This window comes from Aythya ferina, assembly GCF_964211825.1.
Source record: "Aythya ferina genome assembly, chromosome: 1".
Lineage (NCBI taxonomy): Eukaryota > Metazoa > Chordata > Aves > Anseriformes > Anatidae > Aythya > Aythya ferina.
In genome coordinates, this window is record NC_140296.1 from 200,769,180 (window position 1) to 200,795,523 (window position 26,344).

The window sequence follows — 26,344 nt, forward strand, 5'->3', positions numbered from 1 at the left end:
AGTGTCCTTATGAGCTAAACCTTACTTCACAACAGACTTTCTCAACTGCTCTGAGAAACAGGCACTCAGATGTAGGGCTTAAAAAGCCCTCCTATAAAATCCTGTATAGGAAAAGTGCATCCCCCCTCACGTTCCTTTGTGTCTTGCACATTAATGCATTTGGAAGCTTGGCTCGCTGGGAGCTGTTTCACCTGCTCCTTTAACCTAGTAGTCATTCCCTAACTACTAAAGGCCTTGCAGGTGATCCCTTCCCTCTATTTCACTTACAAAGTAGCATCCTAGGCCCAGGCAGGGTTCAGTGGCTACCCCTGGACTCTTCACCTCTCTAACAACCTTTCCAAAAAGGTTTTAGGAGTGAACATTTCTAAGCAACAGGTCCACGGGACAAGCTGGTCCAATAAAATACTGAAAACTTGTTTACAACAGTTTGAATGTGCTCAGCAGAAAACAGCACCTTCTGGCACCTAACTGCCCCTCCATGCCAGGGCAAAGGGCAGTCCCTGCAGGGAACATCTTTTGCATCAGGTTGCTTTTGGACAAGGTTGAATTTACAGGATTTCTTATTTCATCTCTACAGTAATGATTGATAAACAGCCAGAAAAATAGGAATGCTGTAGGCTTCAACATCCCAATAGTGACACCTGCAGATTTAAAATGCTCAGCACTGCAGAATAGGAACGATCTCCAAAATTCAACAAAAATTTCCAAAGTTTACATCATGCTTTTTAGCAACAACAAGCTTATCTTATAATTGAAAGGGCATTATCATATCACTAGAACTATTACTACTATCTTTAGCTGTCTGAAGGTGAGTATTCAAATCTTAACAAAACATAGCCAAACACTCTAATAATGAACAAGAAAGCTACTTACTAAAACAATACACTCAACAGGATTTCAAAGGAATTTTTGTTCAAAAGAGGAGTGTTAATCGTTTAACAGAAATCCCAATTAGAAAGGGGGTTCTTTTATCACATATCCACATTAAGTTTTTGAAATCCTAGATTAAGAAATGAAAAGTTAAGGGTCACACCACCACCAAGTATTCTGCAAACTCAGCTAAGTAAAATGCAATGCTTACTTGAAGCAGAAACCACATCAGCTACAGTAACAAGCACATTGCTCTGAAGTCTTTGCTAATTCATTCCTGTTCCAAGAGGAAAGGTAATTCATTATTCTGAGCTTGAAACCTAACAAGTGTCAACATCATGAGAAAATCCGAACGCTTAAATAGTTAAAGCTTATCTCGTCACATTCAGTGTATCTGCAGTTCAGGCCATATTTTCTGATGGTTTGTATTGAAGTATTGCGTAGCTGAAATTTTCTCAGAACTTGAGCCAGTTGAGAATTACAGCAAGGGCAGTTCTCTGACCTGACCAACGTATAGATCAGTATCAGATAAACAGACAGGAAACAGAAGAGGAAGAAAGAAGCATAAGAAGTGCTTTAAGTCCCACATCACTGGCAGAGTTGCATTAAGAAACGGATCTTCAAATTGCCAGTGTGAAGCTTTCATATTACAGCTTAGGAAATTGATTTTTAAATTAATACCATTGAACAAGAGAAAAAAATAAATAAATATATATATATATATATGTGTGTGTGTGTGTGTGCGTATACACATTTCAGCTGTTACTTATGCAGGACAAGAAACTTTTAGACCACACTGAATATTAATGAAAGAAGCAGAAATACATTGCTTTTATCCCTTCTCCTTCCTCTGACTAGCTCTGAGTTGGGTACGTTTCCAATTTTCATTTGTTCAGTACTTCAGGTTCTTATGCCAACTGCATTTCCAGTTTCTGCTTGCTAAGGACGAGGGAGCTGGCAGCTGATTAATAGAATAACTAAGACCACCTCTGTGATTCAGCAGTAATCATTTCTGTGTTCGGATGGGGACATTTTGTATGAATAACTTAGCAATTTAGAAATACCACGCATACACTTGTCCATAATATGTGCTATCTTCAGGTACAACACACTCATAAAATATAAGGTATGCAGAAACTGAAGTGTTTTTACACTTTATGTTCACCTTGTCACATACACAACTTGCATGCAGTATTCATGAATTTGAGTGGATGTGCAAGGCAGCATTGCCCATATTAACTCTACCGTAACAAAACATCAAAGGCTGTTCTGGAGAGAAAAACAAAACAAAAAAAAAACACTGATTTTGTACCAACATTACTTTAGACTTGATGGGAACGGAAATAAATACAATACTTCTCAAATGAAACTTCCCTTTAACTGTTAGGCTAGGTGATAATCCCACGCTCACGACACAAGGTTGGTTTATTTGCTACTCACATGTTGAGCTGCATTATCCAACTGCATCCATCTTAACCCTCAGGAAAGGAGCACAAATGGACTGAACTAGTGCAACTTCTAACCTCCTGCCTTTCTGCTGGAGGTTACTTCTCCCCCAGCAAATCAGTGGAGAGAACATACCTGCTACAGGCTGCTCAGCCACTACCGCTCTTTGTCTGGTGTGAATTTAAGGTGAAATTACTGATGGTTCAAGTTATCACCCATGCTGTGAAATTTCACAACAGAGGAACACATTCACTGCCTCCCCTCTAAGTCGGTGCTGTCTGCAGCGGGCAAGCTGAATAAGCTGAGGCATTAAACTTTCCCTGATATGAGATAAAACTCAAGAGAAACACACCAATTTAGATCTCAGTCATCAAACCGACTCATTCTACCATACAAACAGCATAACCTAAGAGCACAAGACCACGCACATATACATCCCCAGCTGCCACACCTTTTAATCAAACAGTGCTTGATAAATATTTGATTGTGTCCCAAACTCATTAGAATATGGCTATCCAAACAGGAATTCTCCATGGAGCTTGGGGTAGTTTTTTCTCAACTTCTTTATGCATGGGGACAGTAGAATACAAAGAAAAAGTATTCATATTCACAAAGGGCTTGATATAAAGCGTACAGATATTTTCAGACCCACACAACTTAGTCCTAAAAGCAGCTACAACAAAGGTCACATTAAATGTAAGTGTTCGACCCTTGTAGCCAACTGTCCTCAGGACACCTGGCTAAGTGGCCTGGCCCCCCATTAGCAGAAATCATGAAGAAGAGCTCCTTAGTAAGGCATCAAAGTTTCCTGAGAATCAATACAAACTGAACTCTGAATTGCAGACTGCAGACTTCTCATCTCCCGCAGCCCATTCATTCTCTACGGTCCCAGAACTTCAAATTCTCAGTCCTTAAAACTGTTTCCCTTCTCCAATATGCTTTTCAAACCATCATTACACTCCACCATCTCCTCCTTAATTTCTCACTCTCCTCCCCTTTACCTCATCATATTGTACATTAGATATACTGTAAAATCTATCATCAGAACGGGACTGACAACACTGTTAGCACTACATAAATGCAGAGATAAGGATGAAGATACTGTTACCTACTCATTTTTTTAAATGCACCAACAAACTGGGAACAAAAGTGCTATTAGAGTTGCAGGAATAAAAAGGAAGGCAGTTGCATGGCATTAATATAATTGGTTTCATGTTTTAGACGACACAATTCTTACTGGTTCATAAGCTACTTAAGACAGGACTGTTATGTTTGGTACGCCTCTACAAAGCACCTAGAACAAGGCCCCTGCCTTTGAGTCAGTCCCCTACATATTGTAGTAACATAAATAAGCATTGAATAACTACTGGAAAACAATCTCTCATGTTGAGGCATGGATTGCCCTCTCTCTTTGAAATTGTGTTGTTTTTCTTTCTTTTACATGAAAAATAATAGTAGTCATAAGAAGAACATTAAATTTCAACAATTGTGTTTTCTTCCAGAAAGCCAGTATTTTAGAAATTAGTTACACAAATCAGATCCAGTTACCACAGGAGGAAACTGTTCCTATACAATTGAATATTCCCTTTACGTATGCAGATATAATAAATACCAAGCACATTGCATTTATAAAACTTTAACTATTATCCTTAGTCACAGTTCCTGGAGTGCAGGAACTTCAGGAGCTTCAAGATCTTGGATTCTCAAGGAGCTCTATCAATACTTCAGAAGTCTCAGGTTCCTTCTAGGCAGCCACAAACTTTAATGTGTCCAAAATTGGAAGGGACATGGAAAAGTCATGCTGTATTACCATGAAAACTGGCAGTCACAAGCTAACTATCAAGAAGTGCAAAGAAAGGTGGGATGGAAAAGAAAAAAAAAAAAAAAAAGTAACATTAAAATACCATTTGCCTTGGAAATCAACTCAATAAAAATGGACTTAGTCTATAGTGTCATTTCACACGCAGCACTTCAATATGACATCTCTGTGTTTTGTTTTTCACTATGTATAAAAAAAAGAGATAATTAAGAATAAAATAAAGCTTGCTTCTCTATTGTTGATTGTAACTAGGTAAACAATTCTGCTTTACTAGAAAAATTCACTTACAGTTAAGTAACACTGAATATAATTTGCCTCACAATCCTCTGCACTAAGTTGAGCCTGGAATTTATTTCTGTGTGGTGCAAAGACAAAGATGAAGGAGAAAAGAGATGGGGTAAGTTTCAAAGAACTAACTTCCTACTGCTCTTGAAATCCGTTTGAATCACAAATTTTAGACATAAATAAGAATCTTTGTATCAGGTATTTGATGTTCGTCTGCAGTAAAGAGTGAGATCTTTCACAGGAACTGAAAAGTTACTCTTTGTGTTTTGTTCTTTTTTGACGGGGTAAGAATAAGATTCTCTGTTAGAAGTCTACTTACGGCTGAGTGAGGTCACGAGTAATGAAGTCTGAACTTTTGAAGAGGAGGAAGATGTCGCTAAGAGCTTTACATTTCAGTGAGCTATTCATTGCTATCCAGTAGGCATCCTAAAGAGGAAGAAATACATCCAAAAATTATCTTTTCTAGCAGGATCTAGTAAAGATAAAGCTACAAGATACAAGCTACAGATCTATCAGATCAAAATATTATGCAACATTGGATATACATGCAGAAAATGATTTTTGGATTTTGAGGCAAGCTTCATCTGCTGTTACAAGGATGTAGAATAGCTGTTCCTTTTCTTATGAATAGTATGCTGCAAAAATCCATTTGAAAACTAAGGTTTTGCTTCCAGGTATTTTCCTGGAATGCTTGAACACTAATTTTCCTTGTGACCATGATACAAAGTCATTTAAGGGTATCCATCCTTAAGATAGAGTCTTAACTCTATTTTAGACTCTATTTTTTCTCTTAATCCAAGGCAAAGTTTTCAACAAATACCCTAAATGAGGACAGTCTGACCACCAGACAGTTATCTATAACAATGACGTAGGGGGGTTGTATAACAGAGACAGAGCTGTTTTGCTTCAGGCTGACCAAGCAGCGTACCATTTAGCTCTAATCCACCAGAACAACTTGCTATATCAAACCTCACTGTCATCTATCACTCCTTTCTTTATCAGAACCCCTGGTCTCCTCTACTTTCCAATGCATTACGATAAACCAAAAATAAAAGTAAAAATCTGTGTGATAGCATCTGTAAAAAAATTTTAGGAGTCAGCATTCTTACCCTTGGAGCACTCCAGTTAAGCTTAGGAAAAACACTACCGCCCAAGGAACTTATTGCTTCTTCAACTTTAGCTGTAAACTCAGGAAACTCTGGTGCCTTAACAAAGAACAAGAAAAAAACAAAACAATGTCATTACATGTAATAGTAAATAAAGTGCATCTATCGTAAAAATTAAGATTAGCTTTTAAAATTCTTAAAAATTAGAAATGCATATCATAGAAAGAATAAACTTGTCCAAAAAAAATAGTAAACTTGTCCACTACAGACGTAATGCATTGGTAGAAACAAATCTCTTAAGAATCAATTATGACATTCTTTCCAAAGTATTTATTTCCAACGTATTTATGTATTATATATTAGTATTTTTATTTACAAAGTATTTCTAGTAATATTTTAAATAAGGACTTAAAGTGGCTCTTTAATAATATATGTTAACTTGCATCCTTGCATCAAAACACACTGGAAAGCCACACATTGCACCAGAAAACTTTGACTTGTGAAGGATATTGTAAATATTGTGAAGGGGGAAAAAAAACTCATCAAGAAGCTATAAATTCCACTCCTAATGTGGCACAAAGGTCAGCACTGACTGCTGACCTTTAAAAAAACTATGAAACTATTTCAGACATATGTCAAGGATTTACGGATTTATAGCGACCAGTATGTAAGAGCACCATTTCCACCTGTATTTATAAATGCAACCCATCTAGGCTAAAGCTAACCGATCTCTGAAACTAAGCCCTCATAGCCACACAAGTGGTCAAAAAAAAGTTTATTTTGTCATCTCCTTTTGGCAGCCCCTCACAAAACAGACTTAAAAAAAAAAAAGTGCAGTGTCCTAGACTGAACTTCAAACTTTCTGAATCCTTCCTTACTTTTTCAGGTGTAGTTTCCCATGGAGACCAGGTAATGTACCAAAAAGGCTCTTATTTTATTTTTAGAGCTTCAGTCAATTCTAGAAATCATTGCTGCAATAAGAGAAACTCTTCGTGCAGAGCATTCTGATCCCATCTCTTCTTTTGACAGGAGTGACACTACATATATAATACCAGTGCATACAAAACCTCCCTAGGGAAACGTTACCTTCATGTCATTTGATTAATACAGGTGAAGAAACATTACACAAGAAGATAGCTCTAAGGCAGCATAAATAAGCTGAATTCCAACTTTTACTGAATTATAAACATTTAACTTCGCAATCATCAATATTAACACATTTGTTTAAACACAATTTTCTATAATCCTATACTTTTCCAAATTTGTGAACAGCTTAAATTAAAAAAAAAGTCTGTTTCTAGATCCTATTTGTAGAATGGAGATGATACTTTCTACAACAAATATGTTAACAGAGTGTTCTGAAACAGAAACTTTCACGGAAATAGGATTCTCATTCCAGAGAAATATTTTATGTTTAAAAATAAATTAATGACAAAGTAAAATTTCTGTTGTCTCTTGACTCTCCCTTCACATCTGGATCAAAATAATCTTGTGAACTATGGATTTCCTTCCTTAAGACATGTCTCTTGACATATAATATTATTTTTCTGGGTTATTCTGTGGTTCTAGCTCTAATTTCTCTTCAGAATATAGAAGGGGCAAGTGAAACAAGTTCTACCTGATGACTCAGGCAGGTCATCAAATTGAAATAATCAGTCACAGCCCACCTTACTGCTCCCTGAACAAAGAAACCAGTGGAGAAACCAATTATAACCCAGGATTAATCGTTAGCAAGATAGGCTGGGGTTGAACACAGAGCTGCATTCTCCAGCCTCTCTGCTATTCTTTACACATTATGTTCCCTAGAGTGTTCCTGTCCAGCTTGCACATAGCTACTTGATCTGTTCCTACATTCTGCAGTAACTCCAGGTGCAGCTCCCCACCCTTCTGCTTTCTAGACAGGCTGTTTCTTCTTCTTCATCACTGCCAGAGTGGTAACAAGCAACACTTAAAAGCACAAGACTGTTCTCATTCTTTCCCTACCCTCAGAGCAGCCCCTTGTTTTCGGGTAGAGAAAATGTATTTGCCAAGGCACCTTTAGGGCTATCACCTTCCAAACTTATGAGGAGGTACAGAGCACATTGTGAAATCCCACTTCTGGGATCTTCGTATGACCAAATGTGGCCTTATTTTTGTTGTAAAGAGCCACAGTAAAGAGCCACAGGCTCAAACCATGTTCAAAATCAAACATTTTCAAAGTGCCAGGTTTGATGAATGACAAGGTCCAGCCAGTCTCTGAACAAAAGAAAAACAAAAAAACATGGAAGCCAAAACATCCCTCTTCTCCCTCTACCATTTCATTGCTGGGCATCACCTTATATGTATGGAATATCCCTGAGGACAATCTGGGTCAGCTGTCCTGGCTCTGTCCCCTCCCTTACTCTTGCCCACGCCTGGCCCTGCTGCTGGAGACAAGGGGCACAGTAACGTCTTGATACTATGTAAGGACTGCCCAGCAATAGCCAAAATGTTCACATTATGAGTACTGTTTTAGCCACAAATCCAAAACACAGCACCCAAGGGAGAGCTATGCAGAAAGGAAACTCCATCACAGCCAGTCCCAGTAAAACTGGAGTTGTAAAGCTGCACTGCACACACAGTTCACAATCCTTACCTAGGTAACCTGGAATCACCTGTACCTTTCCAGTGGCTATCATATCTTGATTAAGGATTTTTTTACTCTGTTGTACACTATGATAAAACCCAGTTCAAAAATCTGGGATTTCTTCTTTAGCAAGATAGAACAACGTGACATTTGCAAAAAAAATAAGATGAATACCGAAATCCTTGCTCTGAATTACAATCTAAGGCAGATATTTGAACTGAAGCTATTAAACCGTACAAAGTTGGCAATGTATTAGTCTTAAAATCTATGCTTTAAGTTCTACCATACATACAACTCAAAGAAAGTGATATGGCACCCAATCCAACGTGAGCAATTCAACACCACATTGAACACTGAGGAGCTACCAGGACTGAAGCAGTAGTATCAGTGGCAGACAAGAGGTGCAAGTATATTAACTCTGACAATGACAGGGCAATAGCAAGTTTTCAAAAAAATTAAAAAAAAAAAAAAGAAGGGAGCCTGAATCGTACGCATCATGGTCTCGATTCTAAACCGGGCATAGCACAAGGAGAGTATAAAGACAGGAAAAAGGGGAAAAAACAGTGATGGAAAAAAAGGTAACTAGGAGGAAATAATGGCAAAGGTGTAAGAGAAGAGCTGTGAAAACTGAGCTGCAGGGGCTTCATTTCTTCTGCATCCAGCCTGATTAAGTAATTGGGAGATATTCAAAGCGGTGAAAATGAAAGACAGCTATATTTAGAGCCATCCTTCAGTTCATTTCCTATAGTCTAACAAGTGTGTGATTGTTGGGGATGAAGAAAAGAAGCATTTTATTTTTAGTTAAATAAAATTAAGCCAGCAAAACAACATTTTTAAGGTTACAGGTATCTATACTGCCATCTGTCTAGAACAGTTTGAAAATGCTAACTACAATGGATATCTCTAACTGGTGAGAAGTTCCTGTCACAAGGTTTCAGGAAGAATACTGCTGACATAAACCCACGTGTTGGGACCTTACCTTAAGCGTCGTGGTATTCTCATCATCTGACCACTGTTAAACATAAGAACAAATCAAAGGTCACTGCTTTCCTGTGACATCCATTATGATTTTATTTATAATTATTATGAATTTATCTATAATACTGGAAACTATAGAGCTTCCTACAACATGTCATCATTGCCCTGATTTTTCTCCAGCATGATACCATTATCCTCTAATTATTATGGTTATAAATTAACACAGAAAAAAATGCATATATCCAGCCAAAGTACTACTGTAAAGTACGGATACAAGACAACACCTGTATATTTTAACTGTGATTTCTATTGCAGACTTGTACATTTCAGAACTCAATGGAGTCTTCCCAATCTAAACCTTGTTTGCACCTCCCTTACTTCCATCCTTAGACCCACAATCCACTAATGTTACTTATATTTCTCATCTTTTTTGCACCTTCTGTCACCTTGCATTTATAACATTTTTCAGTTTTTTATTTCTGGAATACCCCTCAGAGGCCTTACAGACTTTCATTGTTTCTTGAAGTAACTTCTCCTAATTTTTCGGGACATAAAACCATCTTAATTTCATTTCCAACATCCTTCAACATTCCTTGGTCGTTATTAGAAATATAATTATCAAGAAATTAAAAAAAAAAAAAAAAAAAGTTGTGTGTGAAAAAGCAAACATTTTACGCCTTCCTTGGCATCATGTTTGTGTTGTCAATCATGATGTTTGTCAATTTTTTTCAAGGCAAACAGTGTGTGATTATTATTTTGGTGAAGTACTAGCCTCACCTATAAAGCATGCAGAAATATTCGTGTTTTTCTCCAGACACTTGACATTAACTTGTGTTTTACACTGACCTGTATTTCCTCTGCATCGTCACTCCCTTCTTGAGCATGAATTGGCGGATCTTCTCTAAACCAAAAAAGTAATAGGAAAAAAAATTGAGCACCAGAGTTTGACTTGATCATATATATTACACTTCCACAGCATCTACCAGCTGTTGATCTCAAAATGTTTTCATAAGAAGATTAAGCCTCAAACCCCTGGCAGAGAAAATCAGAGCACACCAATATAGAATAACTGAAGACAAAACTCCCTGGCATTAGACTTGAGCCCTACCCAAAACACTTTGATTCTTTCCAATTAGCGGATCACGTCCTGCTCTGAAAAGACCATAATTTAAGCTTTTCAACACCTTATTAATCATTCTTTTAATTTGTGCTACTGGGTGAGTATTGTAAAGTTAGAAACTTTAAAAAAAAAAGAAAGATCAACTTAGATTATGCTTTGCCTCCACACTCTTTCCACGTAAAACTTTATAAAACTTGTTTGAAATGCTGACTTGTGTATTTCAGGTTCTGAAAATAAAACTTCCTCACACTCCACACACAGAAAAAGAGGATCCTACTGAAAGTGATTACATGGCCATTGACGTTTTCTTGGGAATCTCCTTTTTCTCCACGGATGAGATCTGCTCTTGCAAACATTAGCATACGTGGAGGAAAATACTTGGCTGCAAATATTCCCTTTACGTTTTACATTACTTTTCAAGTTATTTGGCCAATGTAACTGAGCGTGAAGATCTTTTAAGGTAGAAGACCCAGCTCTTGAAAAAGGCAAGTCAGCATAGCAAACAGGGTAAGCTCAAACGTACATCCTTACAACTAGGTACTGATAGCAAAAAGTCAATTCTTCAACAAGCTACATTTCTGCAGTTCCTTAATGCACCTCCACAGGGATCAAATTGTCGATTCAATTTTTGAGATATAGAGCTCAGATAGTGGCTCATTGAGGTTTAAAATTGATGTTGGCCTTGACTGTAGGAAGATCACATTGACTTCTAGCTAAGAAAGTTCAACTTAATAGAAAAACTGGGTTTTAAATTGGACTTTTAAATTAAAACTACCTTAATATAATTTAATTCAATTATAAAGCTGTCCGTTTTTCTACTGAAGACAGCAGAAATTGTTCATATGGAATAGCTGTGAACTCACGTCCTCAGTTTTAATTTTTCTGAAGTCTGATTACAAATTAAATGGCTGTTGTTAAATAGATTACCAAATTCTGCAGAAACAGGTGATAGTATTGCTTCTTAACCAAATTAGTTTAAAAAAAAAAAAAAAACACAAACATTTCTGACCTTTCATCTCTACAAGGTGTTTAAACAGCTTCAATTTTGTACAGATTGATTCCTGAGAAATTAGGCCTAGCTCCCTTATATCCACAGTCTAATTGGTTGCCCTGTGAGAGTCAAACTACCCATCAGGAAATGACGAAGTGTGGACTGTATTCTGAGCCTGATCATTAGCAAGATATATTTGTGCAATAATCATTTTACAAGGAAGACATATGGTGAGATTCTAAGGAGAAAGCAAAGAACAAAGCCTGGATTCACATCAACTGTTTTTCACTGGTACCTATCTCACTCTTCTACATCCAAAATCTTGGCATAGGTATACATACAGTACATTCAGCCTCTTCGTAGGCACTGACTGTATGTAAACAAATGATTATATAACCTCAATAATCAGTAAGATTTTTGTACTTGGTTTATATTATTGAAAATTAAACTCAAGTAATGACATTTCACCCCTGAATAAGGCTGCAGGCATGGAAATGTTGTGGCACTGTTCAAGCCACTTAACTGGAACTAACTGTACCAAGGCAACCAAATACAAATCATCAGGCTGTACACTAAATCCTGAGAGACTAGGAGACTCTGCAAGGAAATAAATAATAATAAACAACTTTTTATTTTGAAAATAAAAGAATCAATTGAGCACATTGCATGGATTTTAGGAGCTGTTTTAGGCACTAGCAAGTCAAGCTTTGCTGACAGCAACAGTCTGCCCACGCACATGTTCATACAGGATGAGGTTGACTGCAGCCAGACTGGTCAAACATACAAAACTCCTTATGCAAATTATAATACATATGAATACAAAATACTATTGTGATTATAAAATAGTATTAATACTTGCACGGTGGAAGGGAAACACACTTTACCTTCCAGAAACCACAAGCGTCCCATCATCCAGTAGGTATTCTTTCACATTATCTGGGAGGGGAAGTATAACACTGGAAAAAACAAGAGAATGAGTTCAGTAATTTATTATTAATATAACTTGCTAAAATAATAAAGAGTAGAATAAAAACAATGGTTTTTAAATGGAACAGACCTCAATATCAGTATGTTTTATTCTCTAATACTGTGAACAAAACAGGTTTCTCTTTCTCTCCTCCCATCCTTCCCAAAATGCAACTCTCTTTTTCCTTCCAGGGAAGTAAGGGAGAAAGAGACAACAATCTCAGACAAAATGCACAGAAATACTCCACTCCTTCAAACTTCCAAGAAATTCAAAGACTGCATGTGGCCAGTGAGAAGAGGGGTAATGTGTTGTTCAAAACAAACACTTCCCTTCTAAAATCCAAACCAAAATGTGCCTTTATCACTTGAATGTTCCAAAAAATGTATGACTACAGCTAAATTGACCAAGAACCTACACTGGCTAAACACTAAAATGTGTAAAGATTAAATGTTTTGGTTACCAAATGCCTGATGTCACAGCTTTCTGACCCACCAGGGCACCTTTCTCGAGTTTGACTGCCCTGAGCTGCTGGTGGGCCTCATAACCCCTGGGTAACCTGCAGCAGCACCTCAGCAACCACAGAAGCTGCTACTTTTTCCAAAAATAAAAATAAAAAACAGGAACTTGAAGTTAACCACTTGGCTTGAGGGCACTCAGCCTGGTTTTTTTGAGCAACCAAGCGGGCACAAGGTGGGACGCGGACAGCCTGGGGTCCCACCAGAGCACACCATGGAGATCACCAGCACTCAGCCTGCACCTCGGGCCTCCCAGAGCAGCTCCCTCGGGTGGATATCCAAGGCTCCAGCTCCTGGGGCAGCCCCTGGAGCCTCGATGGAGCCCCCTGTGCTTCCTCCCAGCCATCGCTGCCCCACGCAGGCCCTTATTTCTCACCCAGCCCGGCCCCAAACACCCTTCCCCGGGCCTAACCAAGCTCTCAACCTAACCCACAGGGCCACAGCCAGCCTCACAGAGGCTCCCCCAGCCTCCAAACCCACACTACCCCTCACATCGCCCCACATATCGCCCTACACACCGCCCCACACCCCCCTCCCACGCCGCCCCACAGGGGCTCCCCCGACCCCACGCACCTACGGATGGTGACGGTCCTGAACAGCGGGTACCACACGGAGAAACAGCAGTGCGCTACCTGCTCCTTCTTCATCCTCCCCTCAGTCCGGCAAGGCACTGCCCGACCCGTTTCGGCCCCTTTTCTCCCCAAAAAGCTCCCTTTCCGCCCGGAACCTCCCCTCCGTTCCCGGAGCCGCCCGGGCCGGCATCGGCGGCGCACCCGGCCCGGCCCCGCCTCAGCCGCCGCCATCTCGTCAGCGCCACCCGGCCGTGGCCCCGGTTCCCCGGCTCCCCTCCTGCCGCCGGGCACAGCTCGTACGTGGGGTTTTTCTGCGGGGTCACCCGCTGGGGACGGCGTCCAGACGCCCTTTCATCCCTTTCCTTAAGTATTTCGCCGGGAGCCGCGGAATTACCCACGGAAATGTGGGTGTTTTTTTTAAGCCCTCCGGTTCTGCTCTGCCTTCGAGCCCTTCCTCGGTCCCGCTCGGTGCTCTCCGTGCTCAGTTCCATGTTCCCCTATTTCCTCTGATCCTTATGATTTTAATTCACCCTCCTCTGCCCCTCAGGGGAGGCTGGCAGCAACACACGGGTGCTGCTAACCCTCTTCTGCTTGCACAAAGCTGTCCTTCTCTTCCCTTTTTTCTTTTCGTCTCTTCTACGTGGCAGGAACCAGTTACTTCTCCGTATTCTATTCACTTCTGAGTGAGTGGGTCGTCCATACTGCTGAAATAAGGACAAAAATGGAATGTTTTCCTTCCCTTTTCCCCTCCTCTTAACTTCTAATCAGTTGATTTTGGTGCACGATTCGTGTTGCTGAAATACAGACGAACTTCAGTGCAACCTGGTGACAAGCCGGTGAATAAAAGTCTTCCCAAACTTCAGCGATGTGTGCTTTGAGCACGTGTCTTAGCACTTTGCTGGATAAATTGTGCATAAAACACCCGCCAGTGCCCCTTTTGCACATTATGTGGAAGGGATCCTGTCTCTTGTTTGAGCTTAATCTTGCCTTGGGACACTGTTGCTGAGCTTCTTTTAAATCCGGTTGGAGTCATTTGGGATGTGTAGCTTGGATCAGATAATTCCCTCTGAAAAGAGGTTTAGAAAAGCTAATCCATCTATTGTGACTTGAAGAGGTTAACTTAACGCCTGGCTCTGTAAGCTCATTCACTGGCCCCACTTGGTTTTAGATCTTAACTTTCGGGAAGGATAATGTAGGAACTGATGTCAGAAGGTTGGATATTCCCTTCTAAGGAAACCACTCAATAAAAGAATAAGCAATGGCCATAAAGTTATACCTTTTATAGACTGTATGACTTTTTTAGGTTGCAATTTGAGCCATACATGAGACAAATGGAACGAGTAGCACAATTTGCCAGCAGTGTCCAGGGATACTAACCATGAAAGTCATCAGAGAAGGTAGAAGTGGGACAACCTTTTTTTTTTTTTTCTATAACGCGGAACCACGACAAATTTATAGTTCAAATAGTGTTGATTCACACTAAGAAGGCTAGTAAATGTGGACATTTTGATGTATTCTTAAAGTTCTACTAATAATTATTAAGTATTTAAATTCACGGACTTCATGTAAGTGGAAGTCACGTAATCAGGTTCCTGGCTACTGTGCCAGCAGCTTTATGTTTTTTGACTCAAATGATCCAGTGGTAGATGTATGAGAAAACCTTCCTGTCCAAGGGCTGTGAGGTTTCTGTTCTGAAACCTAACACAGAGCTTTACCTTGCAGCTGTAGATTTAATTGTCAGTTGCCACTAATGTTAGTGACATAGGAGCTGTGTTGCCTTTGTCTGAGCAGCTTTGACTAATGTGAGATACTAGACCTGAAGCCTTCAATTAGCCAAGTGGTATTTCAGCTTTGTAACTGCAGAAATTTTCGATTCTACACAGTCAGTTGAATTTGGAAAAAAAATATTTTTTTGGTAGAACTTTTTAAAATGTCGCTTATATATAGTGTTATTGCACCCACTAGTGGAGAAGATCTTCAGTACAGAACCCGAGATGGATGAGTCTCATTTTCACTTAGTGCACATATTCGTGCTATTTCAAACTGAAGCCATCTTCAATAATTCCTTGTAATTTTAGTCACAAATCATCCTTGAATCTGTCACTGCAGGAGAGAGCAAGTTCTGTTGAAAAGAGCTTCTGGCATGAGATGAGCTCCTAGGGTGTATTTGTAATTGATGTGGGTAAGTATTAATACTGTTATACAAAGCATTAATAAAGTTGTATATGACATTTTGAGAACAACTGTGGTAATCTGTTTGAGAGTGATACACAGATACAGTTAATGTAGAAGGGTTATGATGATCAATGGAATGGGACTAAAAGAGGAATCCAGTCCTAAAAAAAGTTTAAGATCAACACCGTTTGCTATCTCCTGTCTTTGATATGTATATATTGTCAATCAGAAAGCTTATAATTCTTTCCAAACATTGGAGGTGCATTTCTTGTAGATAAGTATGTAAGTTTTCTATATTTTTGAAGCTGGATATTTAGGGCATCACACAGAGCCTAGCTTGACTGTTTCTCATGGATGACCAGGAGCCTTTTCAAACCAGTATGCTGGGCTGTGATTCTTTTGCATGAGTTTGGTGGAAAGCTTAATATTGTATGTTAGACTCACAGCAAGATACTGTGACTGTTTGCCAGTCACATCTCTTAAATCCTAAGTGAGGAGGATTTGAGTTGGCTTCAGAACAAATGGGTAACACTAACTGAACTAATTTGGGATAAACGTAACATAAGCAAGTAAGGTCCTAGAACAGTTTTTCATAGTAGTGGTAATGTAGGCAATAAAACTACATAATTTTAAGATGAAGCATCATTGCCTTTAGAAAGGATAATATAATGTAATTTTAGGATTAAAATATATATATATATATGTATATAATGTATTTTTGAAATGACAGAACTGGATTTAGTAAGTGAGAGTTCCTTTGCAAGTTGACAAATTGAAGACAAAGACAAATTGAAACTTTGACAACCACTACAGTGTACTTCATCCAACAAGACTGTCTTAAGATTTAAGAAGGAGCCTGTCCTTTGTACTTCCTGAGGAAATGGATTTATGTACATTAGTTGTAATCCTTCTGATAACCAGACATAGCGTGTAATGTCTAGTTCTCTGAACTACCTCGTGAAATTAAATACAAATCTTATATGTTAGAAAGCTGATAGAGCTCCATGCTTGTGTATGTTTCACAAACGTGCTGTAGATTTTATCACAGAAGGATAAAGTAAGAATGAAAGTGCTAAAATTGGGTGTGACAGAGGTGAGCACTCACAGAAGATAGTGTTTGTTGCTAGAGAATCCTTATTAAACTATAGTTGGAGTCAAGGGAAAGGTTCCTGTTGACTTCATGGAAAGATTACAACCTTAAATGAACTCTTGAGAATAACAGAGATCTCCGAGATACTTTGTTTCTCCTGGCATCTAAACTGAGTTGCCTCTTGGTGCTCTTTTTACTTCAAAATAATTTTCAGGACTTCAGTACGGCAACATAATATCAAAGATGAGCTTCCCTGGAATAACAGTTTCTGTGCTGGAAGTGCCTGCACACCTCAGCAATGAGACAGGGCTGAGGCAGAGCCTTGCTTTGGGCACATCCCGCTGCCTTTTGCATGGTGTTGGCCACGCCGTTCCTAGTAAGGGAGACTGACGTGCTTGGATCACGCTAACTCCACGTGCCACCTCGACTTGCAACACATGGGTGACATTTTGACCTTGGAGGTTTTGGGGGAAGAATTGAGTCATTTATGTACGTATCTGTGATGTATGTAGGTTCTGGTTCTGATCCTTTCTCAACAATGTGCAACTTTTACTCCTGAAAGTCCTTCTGGTGTAAGTTTTTTTTCCACTTTGACAGTGGAGTGCTTAGACTTGTCGTGCCAATGCTGCCCTGACACTTCACTGAGCAGGATGAAACAATTCTGCTAAATGGATCAACTTTGCTTCTGTGTGTGCCTGACCTTTGAACGGGTAAGGAGGGTACCTTCAGCCAGCACAGCTACTCCACAGTTGATAGGACTGTTACCAACTACGTAAGTCTGGGATTTGACCCAGACTTCCTTCGAAACCATCCGGTAGAGCTGAAAATGTGAATTGCACTTGCCATCACATGCTGTTAACTTTCTCTGGCAAGCTTGATTTGTTAATTTTGAATGCAGCAATGAACCTTTTAACTTTACTCTGAAAGCAAATATTGACTTTGTTTCATAGTAGTCTGGACTTTGCACAGGAGGGGAAAAGCCTGACATTCCTGAAAATGGCAACTGAGACATCCACAGAAGTTCCGAAAACTGCTAGGCAATTCGTCCTTAAAGAAGAGGTATAGCATGTTTTGTTTTGACACATTTTATTGCTAAATAACAACTAGCTGAGACAGGTCAGAATGTTTGTGGGTGCAGAATAAGAAATATTACAGATGCTGTAGGTTTGTAAAATCTGTTCAGGCAGAGCACTTCTTCCTGATGGTCAAAGAGTTTAAAGAAGGTGACGTGGATGAGGAATATGTAATTCTTTTTGTGAAACAATCTTACAAATTAGCAAGGAGAGGGAGAGAAACCAGTGCTCAGTTTTTTTAAGCTTCTGCTTCTTTTCCTAATTTTATAGCTGTTTGTTGTACTGTCTGTTCAGGCTGTTTTTAATATTAAGAAATAACATGGATTTCTCTCAGAGACTTTAGAAATGGGTAGATTGTGAAAACGTCTGTTCCTTGAAGATGAACCTCTAAGAGTTGCCTTAACGTTTAGGATTTGACCTTCTCTGATGTTTTCTGGAGGGATTTGAATTTAGGTGATCACTGTTCTAAAGGTGCTAGTAAGGAGGCAGTAAGATTTGTCAAAAACACTGTAGTTGCATTTTATCTTTACAGAATCAGAAAATATCAGGTCTTCAGAATGGAATTCTGAGGCACTTCTGGATGCTTTTTAGGAGCATTTTCACCTTAATTGAAACTACGAGTTTTATTAGACCTTAGAACATGGTGTGCTTTTTTGTTGGTGGTGGTGGTGGTGTTTTTTTTTCCAGGTAATACTTGAATTTTATGTTCTTTTTCTTCGTCATACCTCTTAGGTTTTCTCCTTTGTAATATTGCGCTCTTCAGTGTCAGAAAATTTTAACTAGTTCTTGCATCTTCTGAGCAATTTAGCCTTTTCAGTCATTTTCTGGGCATAAATGAGGAGAATGTGTACCATGTGTCTGCCAGTCACCCTTACCTTGAAAGTGTTTTGGCCTTCAGCACCTGTGTGGCTTGATGTTGGAGAATCTTCTTCCATGAATGTAGCTGCTGATCTTACTTTCTTCTTCCTGCTTCTGGGAACCCCCAGTCAGGCTACTGTGAGCAAAAACATCTGGTATTTGCCCAGCAAAGTAATAGATCAAGTCATAAAAATTGCTTGTTCTAAAACTGAGTATGGTTAGTAGAACACACCCTGAAAAGTGCCATTGGGCCCTAAGTAAGATGTTCTGCAAGGCAAGAATTATGTTTCTAAGCCAACTTCCAAGAGATTTTAGTTGTGCACCTGACAAGGTGGGTGACAATAAAACTTTATTTTACTTTCAAGGAAACCTGGCAGCTTTCAGTTTTCTCACCCTGTAGGCAATTAGCAGCAAGGCTTTCACCTCACTTCCATTGTACATATTTAAGCTCCGTGGCCTAGAGTACTTTTTAATTACAGTAGAGGCCAAAAGCTGTACTTAAGGATACTGGATAAAAAACAAGACACTTTGGCACTGTTTTGTATGCCTAAAATCTATATTTTGTCCTTCTGTTGTCTTTTTGGAGTTTGTGTAGGTCAAATCTCTTACAGAGTAGTGAGTTCTTTTTCCTCTAGGACTCCTGGCACCTGATGTTTTCCTGTTTTTCATCCATTTTACCATTTCTGCTCAGCAAACAATAACTTGGCAACAGTGGTAGTGATCTGCCAGTTCTGTTGAACACTACAACAAACTACAACCAATAGCCTAGCCCTTTGTGTTCTCTGCAGCATTTTAAAAATTCATTAACACAAACATTTGGCTGTGCTTGTTTCTTCAACTGAAGCATGTAGGTTCTTCTCCTTGGACAACCAGTGGGACGTGATGTTCATCTCTTTTAGGTCTTCCTGTATTCTCATTCTGCAGTGACCTAGGACTGAATACAAAGCTATTTAAAATATATCTGAATGATACCAGGTGGAATTATTTCTTGTAGCAGATATCATAAACTTCCTGCTGGTTTCATGACCACGAATCCGTTAGAAAGCCCTTTTGAGAGTACATAGCTCTCCTCTTCAGTTCCTACTACCTGGAAATATGCTTTCCAAAACAAATGCCAAAACTCTCTCCATGTATGTATGGCCATATTTACAACCACAGAAGTGTTATTGATATGTCAATATCCAAATAATTGTTCTGAAGAACACAGATTAAGGACTATGTGAGTTTACTCAGCTCCATTATACTTTACTGGACACCTGTGTCACTTCCAGTTTCCATTCTGCATCCAGCCAAAACTATTTTGTGCTTCTGTACTCTGGTTTTAGCTGTGTCACATACTACAGTTCATTTCTACATATTTGTTGGTTTAGTTGGTCAATCTCTCAGCTTAAGTTCACAATTCACATGGCTACTCACGTCCTATTTGCTCTTTGTCCTGCACTGGAGGATTGTAACTTGCTTGTTCCATGAATAGCCTCTGGAACTTCATTCTTTGCTACAATTTCATGTTTTGGAATTTTTTCAGAGCCTCTTTTCCCCTTTCTTGTACAGCCCACATTGCACTCAGCAGTATGTCTCATTGGACAATAGAAAGCAATTTGTTCATCTTGCCGATTATTCACGATCTCTGTGGTCAGACCTACGGCCAACTTGTTACAAAATTCTGGAGGCAAGCTTTTTGTCTGCCTATACAATTAGTAAGGCTTAGAATACAAGATATGCTAAAAAAAATATAAGCAGAAAGCTTAACACACATTTTCCCCTTTTAAAGGAATTACATAAAAGATAAGAAAACATCACAGGGCAAAAAAAAATCATTTCACTCAGAACAGACAAGCTCTAATAATGCTGAGCACTCAATCAGTAGCTCTCAGAAATCCTAAAAGGTCAGGTATGCATGCATCTGAAAAGGGCTCTCAGTTACAGAAGACAACAGTGACTCGAGGCCATAATAAAGGCCAAAAAAAGTTTCAAAATAGTTTGGTTTTCAGTCTTACCTTAGCTATTTCATGTATAGCTGTTAGGGCATGCTTTCTGATAAATGGCCTCTCAAAGCTCCAGTATAGCTAAATTCTATGCAGACAAGATCCTCATTTTAAGCAGAAACTTGACCTTTGCAAAGTTCTTCTCAGAAGATGAAGGGGATGGGACTTTTCCCTAAATTAAATCCTAATGAATTCATTGCAGCTTGGTTATGAAAGTCAAGTTAAAGGAATTTACCAGGCTTATTTTCTATTCCAATCCAAGAACATGGCAGAAATGTTTTTTTCCCTACCAGCTACAGGAAGTCATTAAGTGTTCCTGTGTATATTCTGATAATGAGATTTTGTTTCAAAAGTATTTCAGATGAAGTTATATTGTCTCTCCCCCCAAACCCAAATATATTTGAGATTAATCTTATAATTTATTTAACAAAGAATCTTTTTTTTTTTTTTTTTAGGTAATTGTAGAAAGAAAATGGTTGAAGCTTGAGGAAACAACTTATACTGATCCCAATGGAAAAACCAGGTAATTGCTTTCCTGGAATCTTTTCGGATTCCTATCATGTTCCCAGTTATATGGATGAGCCACAGGCTAGAGAGAATAGGAGCACTACAAACCTATTACTCAACAAAAGACAATCTATTGTGCAATGTCTTTATAGTTTTGCACTGTTCAGAGAAAAAAATCCTTCTCTAGCTAGCATGTGGGATCAAATTTGGCTCCTAAATCTTTTGGGGTGCATTAGGCCTTGCTTTACCTTGCATTTCCACCTCCTCATAAAGATGCTAGGCAGAAGGAAGTTGTAGCAGTGCAGATAAGCTGTGATGATCAGTGAGTTCGTCCTTTGACTTTTCTGGTTCCTCACTAAGGGCTCCTTTTTCCCTGTTGGAGGTGCAGGACCTTCATACTACTGACAAGTTACCATCCTCTTGTATATTGTAACACCTGTCCAATTCTTTTGTATGTTTTAGTTTTGCCACATTTATCTAGATGTGACACAGCTTTATTCCTCCTCCTCCCCCTGTTCACGTATTAGATTCCATAAATTTTGCTTTCTCCCTGTTCACCAGCAAAGTATCCTTTTAAGAAACAGCAAAGATTGGAGCTTTTGTGAATGGATTATTATTGCTGATGGGTTTTTAGATTTTGTTCATTTCATTGCTTATATCAAGAGGGAAGTTTTGGTCTTCCTTGCCTACAGGCTTCTTTTGCTCAAGAAACAGAGCTGAGAGTTCACAATAACTTAAATTATTAATGGTATGCAAAAGCAAGATAAAAGATAGAATGCAGATAGTCTTTTTTCAAAGCTAACAAAATCTGGCAGGTTTAATGCATAAATTGCTTTATTTTTCTTTTTTCCATGATGACTTTTATATGACTTGTGTGTTCCGTGACAATCATTTATGCCTTTCCCTTGTTTTTAGTGACCCCAAGCAATCAGTAGGTACCTATTTGCTCTCTCCTTTAGGTAGGCAAAACAAAATTATACCTCAGACATCTTATGGAGCCAAAACAAGAGTGGGGGATGCCTAAGGCCAGCTGCTTTCCTACAGAGCCTCACTGAATGATGGCATATTTTGCTTCTAAATGAAAGCAATGGTAGGAGACAACCTAAAAGAAATGGATATTGTTCCTTTTAATGCATCAATTTGTTCTTTTCTCTGTGCTGAACAGAACTTGGGAAACCGTAAAGCGTGCTGGCAGGAAAAAGGGAGTTTCAGCCGATGGTAAGATGATGTAAGACTTTGATTGTTTGTAGCTTTTGTGAAATTTCTGATAAACTCACAGAGCAGACTGCGAGACAGTATGGTTCTGAATGCACAAATAGCTCTGCAGGGCTCCCAGGATACGCCAGACCACTGAGCAAGTGTGCTCTGGCGAGATCCCAGCTCGAGAGCTGAAGAATCAGGAACTGACTGGTAGCAGTGTTTTCCCAAGATAATTATATTCCCTTTGTAACAATGGGACAATTTCAGTGAGGGATGCCGTGATGCAGAGCAGCTCACAGGCTGATGAACTGGGTCTGCTGTTAGGGACTAGAGACACTCTTCAGGCAAAAGAGGGACACAGTTCAGCCACGAAAGGAGCGTAGGTTCCATACTTTGGCATCCAAACTGTCTGCAGGTGCTAGCACCCACCAAGCTACGGGTGGGCTGACGCTCAGTCTTGCTTGGAACATGTCTCTATCATTTGTTGGGGTGTTTTGGAGATCCCATTTGGGGCTTCTACCTCTCCTCATGCATAATATTAGGTAGTTCAGGATTGCAGGGCAGGCATCCAAATGTTTGTCATTTTAATGCAGTGTTACAGTCCGTAGGTTCTTTTTTGGATCCAGCACTAAATACTCACTTTGTTATGCTCAGATATTTTGTGCTTCTGTTTTCTGTTGCTGCCTGTAGGTGTAGCGGTGATAGCTGTACTACAGAGAACTCTCCACTACGATTGCATTGTCCTGGTGAAACAGTTCAGGCCTCCAATTAACGGCTACTGCTTAGAATTTCCTGCAGGTAAGTGGTTGAAACATTAAGACAGGTCACATAAAGCTGATAGTCAAGCGTGTCTAGATGTCCTTGGGGTTTCAGTTGTGATGAAATTGCTCTGAGAAATCCACGGTGGTCTCTGTAGCTCAGTGTGCTGCTAAAATAAGAATACTTGGTAACGAAGAATACAAAATGAACATTGTTCATTTTAGCAGATGAGAGACATTTTAAAAAAGGAGTCTGGTAGGACAATATTGCATTTCCCTCCACTCTTTAACAGCCACAACATTTGGCTTCTTTCCCTCCTGAGAATATTAACACCATCTTTTGGGAAGGTGGCATGATGCTGGAGAGAATCAGCTGGAGGTATGGGCAGCAGCAGCGTTAAATCCAGGAACTGGAACCCTTCCTAATGCCTTAGTTTCTTCCTCTGTAAAATGGGGTGATGAGGATGTTTCACCTCATTAGTAAAGCCGCATTAGATCTCAGAATGGATGTTGTGGGTACATGCGTGCTAATTTTGAAGTTGTTATTGTATAATTATTTATCTTGCAGGCCTCATTGAGGAAAACGAGACTGCAGAAAGTGCTGCATTGCGGGAGTTGGAGGAAGAAACGGGGTACAAGGGGGAAGTCGTTGAATGTACTCCAGGTCAGTGCTTTTTTCTTTTTCTTTCCCACCCAAAGCTAATTCTTTCTGATAAATACATGCTTTAAACCAAAGGGAAATACCTATCCAGAAAAATCTACACAGATTAGCAGAGTACATGGCTGTACCATTGAGACTTTGGTCCTTGGTGAGTCAGTTGCTGGACTCCTGTTAAACATACAGGACTAAAGTAAGGCTGACATCTATACGAGAAAACTTTGCTATTAAATAAGTGACTTCACACAAAATCTGTGACTTAGTGATGCAACTTATGTGTGGTTTCAAGTAAATGTTGGTATAATTAAAACTTGACTCTTGATTGGATATAACTGCATGCTGGGGAAGTTTTTGTGAAATGGCAAGGTGCCTGACCTCTGCTTTTGAAAAATGAACCTGTTTGCTTGTCTGCAGCTCTCTGCTTGGACCCAGGTTTGTCAAACAGCACAACGCACATTGTGAGCGTCACCATTAATGGAGATGAGGCTGAGAATACAAGACCTAAGCAGAAACTTGGTGAGTTTTCTACCATTTATATAGGAGTTCTTACACGATAACAAAACTTCATAGGAACTACACCTACCACTGTGTTCTTCTCTTCCCTCCCTGCTGGTTTAGACTGTAAATAAATCCTTCAAATCCCATGCTGTAGTCTAGAGGAGCAGAACCATGTTTGTTTGCTAAACTCATAGCTGTTAGGTGTCAGGTACTGGCATACCCAAAATGAGAAATTCAGGTGGTAAACTTCAGTGAGTGCCATAAGCACTTGTGAACTTCAATTTTCCTTAGCTGTGGCTTGATCTGGAAGTAAGTATGGTGTCATTCACAGTCAGGTATCATAACTGCTTTTTTAGTTGTGAACTTTAATATATTTCAAAACCCTTAACTTGCTTTTTTGTTTTGTTTCTTACAGATGATGGAGGTATGTTACATAATGTGCTCCCAGTGACATTTAAGGTCAAGTGTGATCTTTCTGTGTTTTACTTAGAAAGTGTCAGTTTATGTTTTTTGTTTGGACTTGGTTAATCTGCTGACCCTAATCAAACATACATGAGACTGACTCTGCCTAGACATGAAAATTCCGGTGGGCTGTTATCACATCAGTGGCATTCAAGCATTGCACTGGTATCTCAAGAAATACAAATTAGTGAATCCACAACAGCTATAATTAATTCAAGTACCCCCCAAATGCAACTAATTTAGACACGCTGGGCAGGTGTAGGCCAATACAAATTAACCACTAGCAAACCTTTATTCTTTAGGTAGCGTGCTCTTCAAATGCATCTAAAATCCCTTTCTGTACCAGTTAGGTCAGACAGGAGTCCACTTCAACAATATGATATTTTTCCCTTCTCAGAAGGGGGCAAGTCTCCTTTTGAGAGGTTCTCACCCTCCATAGCTACCACCTTTTTCCCACCTTTGTTTAGCCAAATCTGTTTTTAATGACCCCAGTCACTGCCTTCCCTTATATAATGAGCCTTTTTATGATACTCAAAGGTTCACAACTGCTAGGTGGTGATGAGCATTAAGCCAGTTTGTTTCCTCCTGTAGGCCTTAGGAAATAGAACACTGAGACAGACTTCCTCTACTGTCCATTGATTTAGAGGTGTTTAACATTTTCTCTTCTAGAATACGTGGAAGTTATTTCACTTCCGAAGAATGACTTACTGCAAAGAATTGATGGTAAGAGCTTTCTGACACATTAAAAGCACTAATATGAGCTTCAAGAAACCCGTAGTATCTCTTCTCATAACTCTCCCTGACATTTCTCATCCCACAGTTCTGTATCTTAAAAAAAAAAACTGCAGGAGACGTGGCCATATGACAGAATTACTGAGAGTCTTAGGCATTAGCCTGAAGAATTTAATTCTAGAATGCTGTAGTTAGAATCCCAGAATGGTTTGGGTCAGAAAGGACCTCAAAGCCCCCCCAGTGCCACCCCCTGCCATGGGCAGGGACACCTCCCAGCAGCCCAGGCTGCCCAAAGCCCCATCCAGCCTGGCCTTGGGCACTGCCAGGGATGGGGCAGCCACAGCTCCTCTGGACAGCCTGGGCCAGGGCCTCACCGCCCTCAGAGTGAAGAATTTCCTCCTTGTAGCTAACCTAAACCTCTCTTCTTTTAGTTTAAAGCCATCTCCCTTGTCCTATCATCTGCCTAAGCACATCTTCATTTTAGTAATTAACTTGGAGATTTATGGAGATGGAAAGTCTTAACGGCATCTCATTTTTTTCCCCTCTCCCAGAGCTAGTAGCAGAAGAGCACATTGCAGTGGATGCCAGGGTATATACTTATGCACTGGCCCTGAAGCGTGCAACAGAGAAACCGCTCCAAGTTCCTTTCATGAAGTTCTAAAATTCCACAACAACAAATGTAGTTGAAAATTGTCCAGTCTAGATGGCTTAGAACATACCTGTTCTTGTAATAAAGGCCCTTTACTTTATGTCCAGAATCGAAAAAAAAATGTTTGTTGGAATAATCCTGATATTTTTATCTGGAATTATGTAACTGACAAGAAGTATTTTTCCTAACTGCTTAATCGATCAAACCTTTAGAGAATAATCATAATAAAAACACTGTTTAATTTTCAAAATGTCTTGCTTCATTTCATAATATATCTCTGTATCTCAGGGGAAGGAAGATGCTTAACTATAGTTGGTGTGGTGGCAACACCCATTCGAAATGAGGAAGAGCGCATTGTGCTTTTGTCCACATGCACAGGCAGCACCATTTAAATAACCATAGGTGATTTTCTGCACTAGGAGCAG

General features: G+C 39.5%; 2 protein-coding genes across 16 annotated transcripts in view; one reads left to right on the forward strand and one right to left on the reverse strand.

Annotated features, from left to right (window-relative positions):
• CDC123 (cell division cycle 123) overlaps positions 1 to 13,505 on the reverse strand; it is a gene marked incomplete at its 5' end in the record, with an annotated part of 34,839 nt that extends 21,334 nt beyond the window's left edge. For 2 of the 4 annotated variants that reach the window (XM_084517840.1, XM_084517841.1), the window contains 6 exons: positions 4,740 to 4,846; positions 5,530 to 5,625; positions 9,111 to 9,143; positions 9,956 to 10,010; positions 12,105 to 12,176; positions 13,276 to 13,505. In XM_084517840.1, coding sequence (XP_084373966.1) covers positions 4,740 to 4,846; positions 5,530 to 5,625; positions 9,111 to 9,143; positions 9,956 to 10,010; positions 12,105 to 12,176; positions 13,276 to 13,505 — 593 coding nt within the window. Of the gene's footprint in view, positions 1 to 4,739; positions 4,847 to 5,529; positions 5,626 to 9,110; positions 9,144 to 9,927; positions 10,011 to 12,104; positions 12,177 to 13,275 lie in introns of all 4 variants that reach the window. The other 2 variants (XM_084517842.1, XM_084517843.1) reach the window with 1 other exon arrangement.
• Positions 13,467 to 26,169, forward strand: NUDT5 (nudix hydrolase 5). Of its 12 annotated transcripts, none has more exons than XM_084517906.1 (11): positions 13,478 to 13,570; positions 14,578 to 14,671; positions 15,384 to 15,456; positions 17,490 to 17,598; positions 20,911 to 20,978; positions 22,128 to 22,180; positions 22,853 to 22,960; positions 23,489 to 23,584; positions 23,993 to 24,094; positions 25,208 to 25,261; positions 25,822 to 26,169. In XM_084517906.1, exons 4-11 carry the CDS (start codon positions 17,536 to 17,538, stop codon positions 25,929 to 25,931), a joined length of 654 nt encoding a protein of 217 aa, XP_084374032.1. In that variant the 5' UTR covers positions 13,478 to 13,570; positions 14,578 to 14,671; positions 15,384 to 15,456; positions 17,490 to 17,535; the 3' UTR covers positions 25,932 to 26,169. The 12 variants fall into 12 exon arrangements, with proteins under 12 accessions (XP_084374035.1, XP_084374032.1, XP_084374028.1 ...); XM_084517902.1 differs by lacking the exon at positions 14,578 to 14,671 and adding an exon at positions 24,492 to 24,535 and having other exon boundaries at positions 13,489 to 13,570; positions 17,509 to 17,598; XM_084517900.1 differs by having other exon boundaries at positions 13,509 to 13,570; positions 17,493 to 17,598.
• The last annotated feature ends 175 nt before the right edge of the window (positions 26,170 to 26,344 follow it).

Excerpts from the sequence above, each read along its gene's own strand:
- NUDT5 (XM_084517899.1), top strand. Across the intron at positions 24,095-25,207 it reads AAGACCTAAGCAGAAACTTG|AATACGTGGAAGTTATTTCA; the intron begins GTGAGTTTTCTA and ends TTTCTCTTCTAG. Across the intron at positions 25,262-25,821 it reads CTTACTGCAAAGAATTGATG|AGCTAGTAGCAGAAGAGCAC; the intron begins GTAAGAGCTTTC and ends CCCCTCTCCCAG.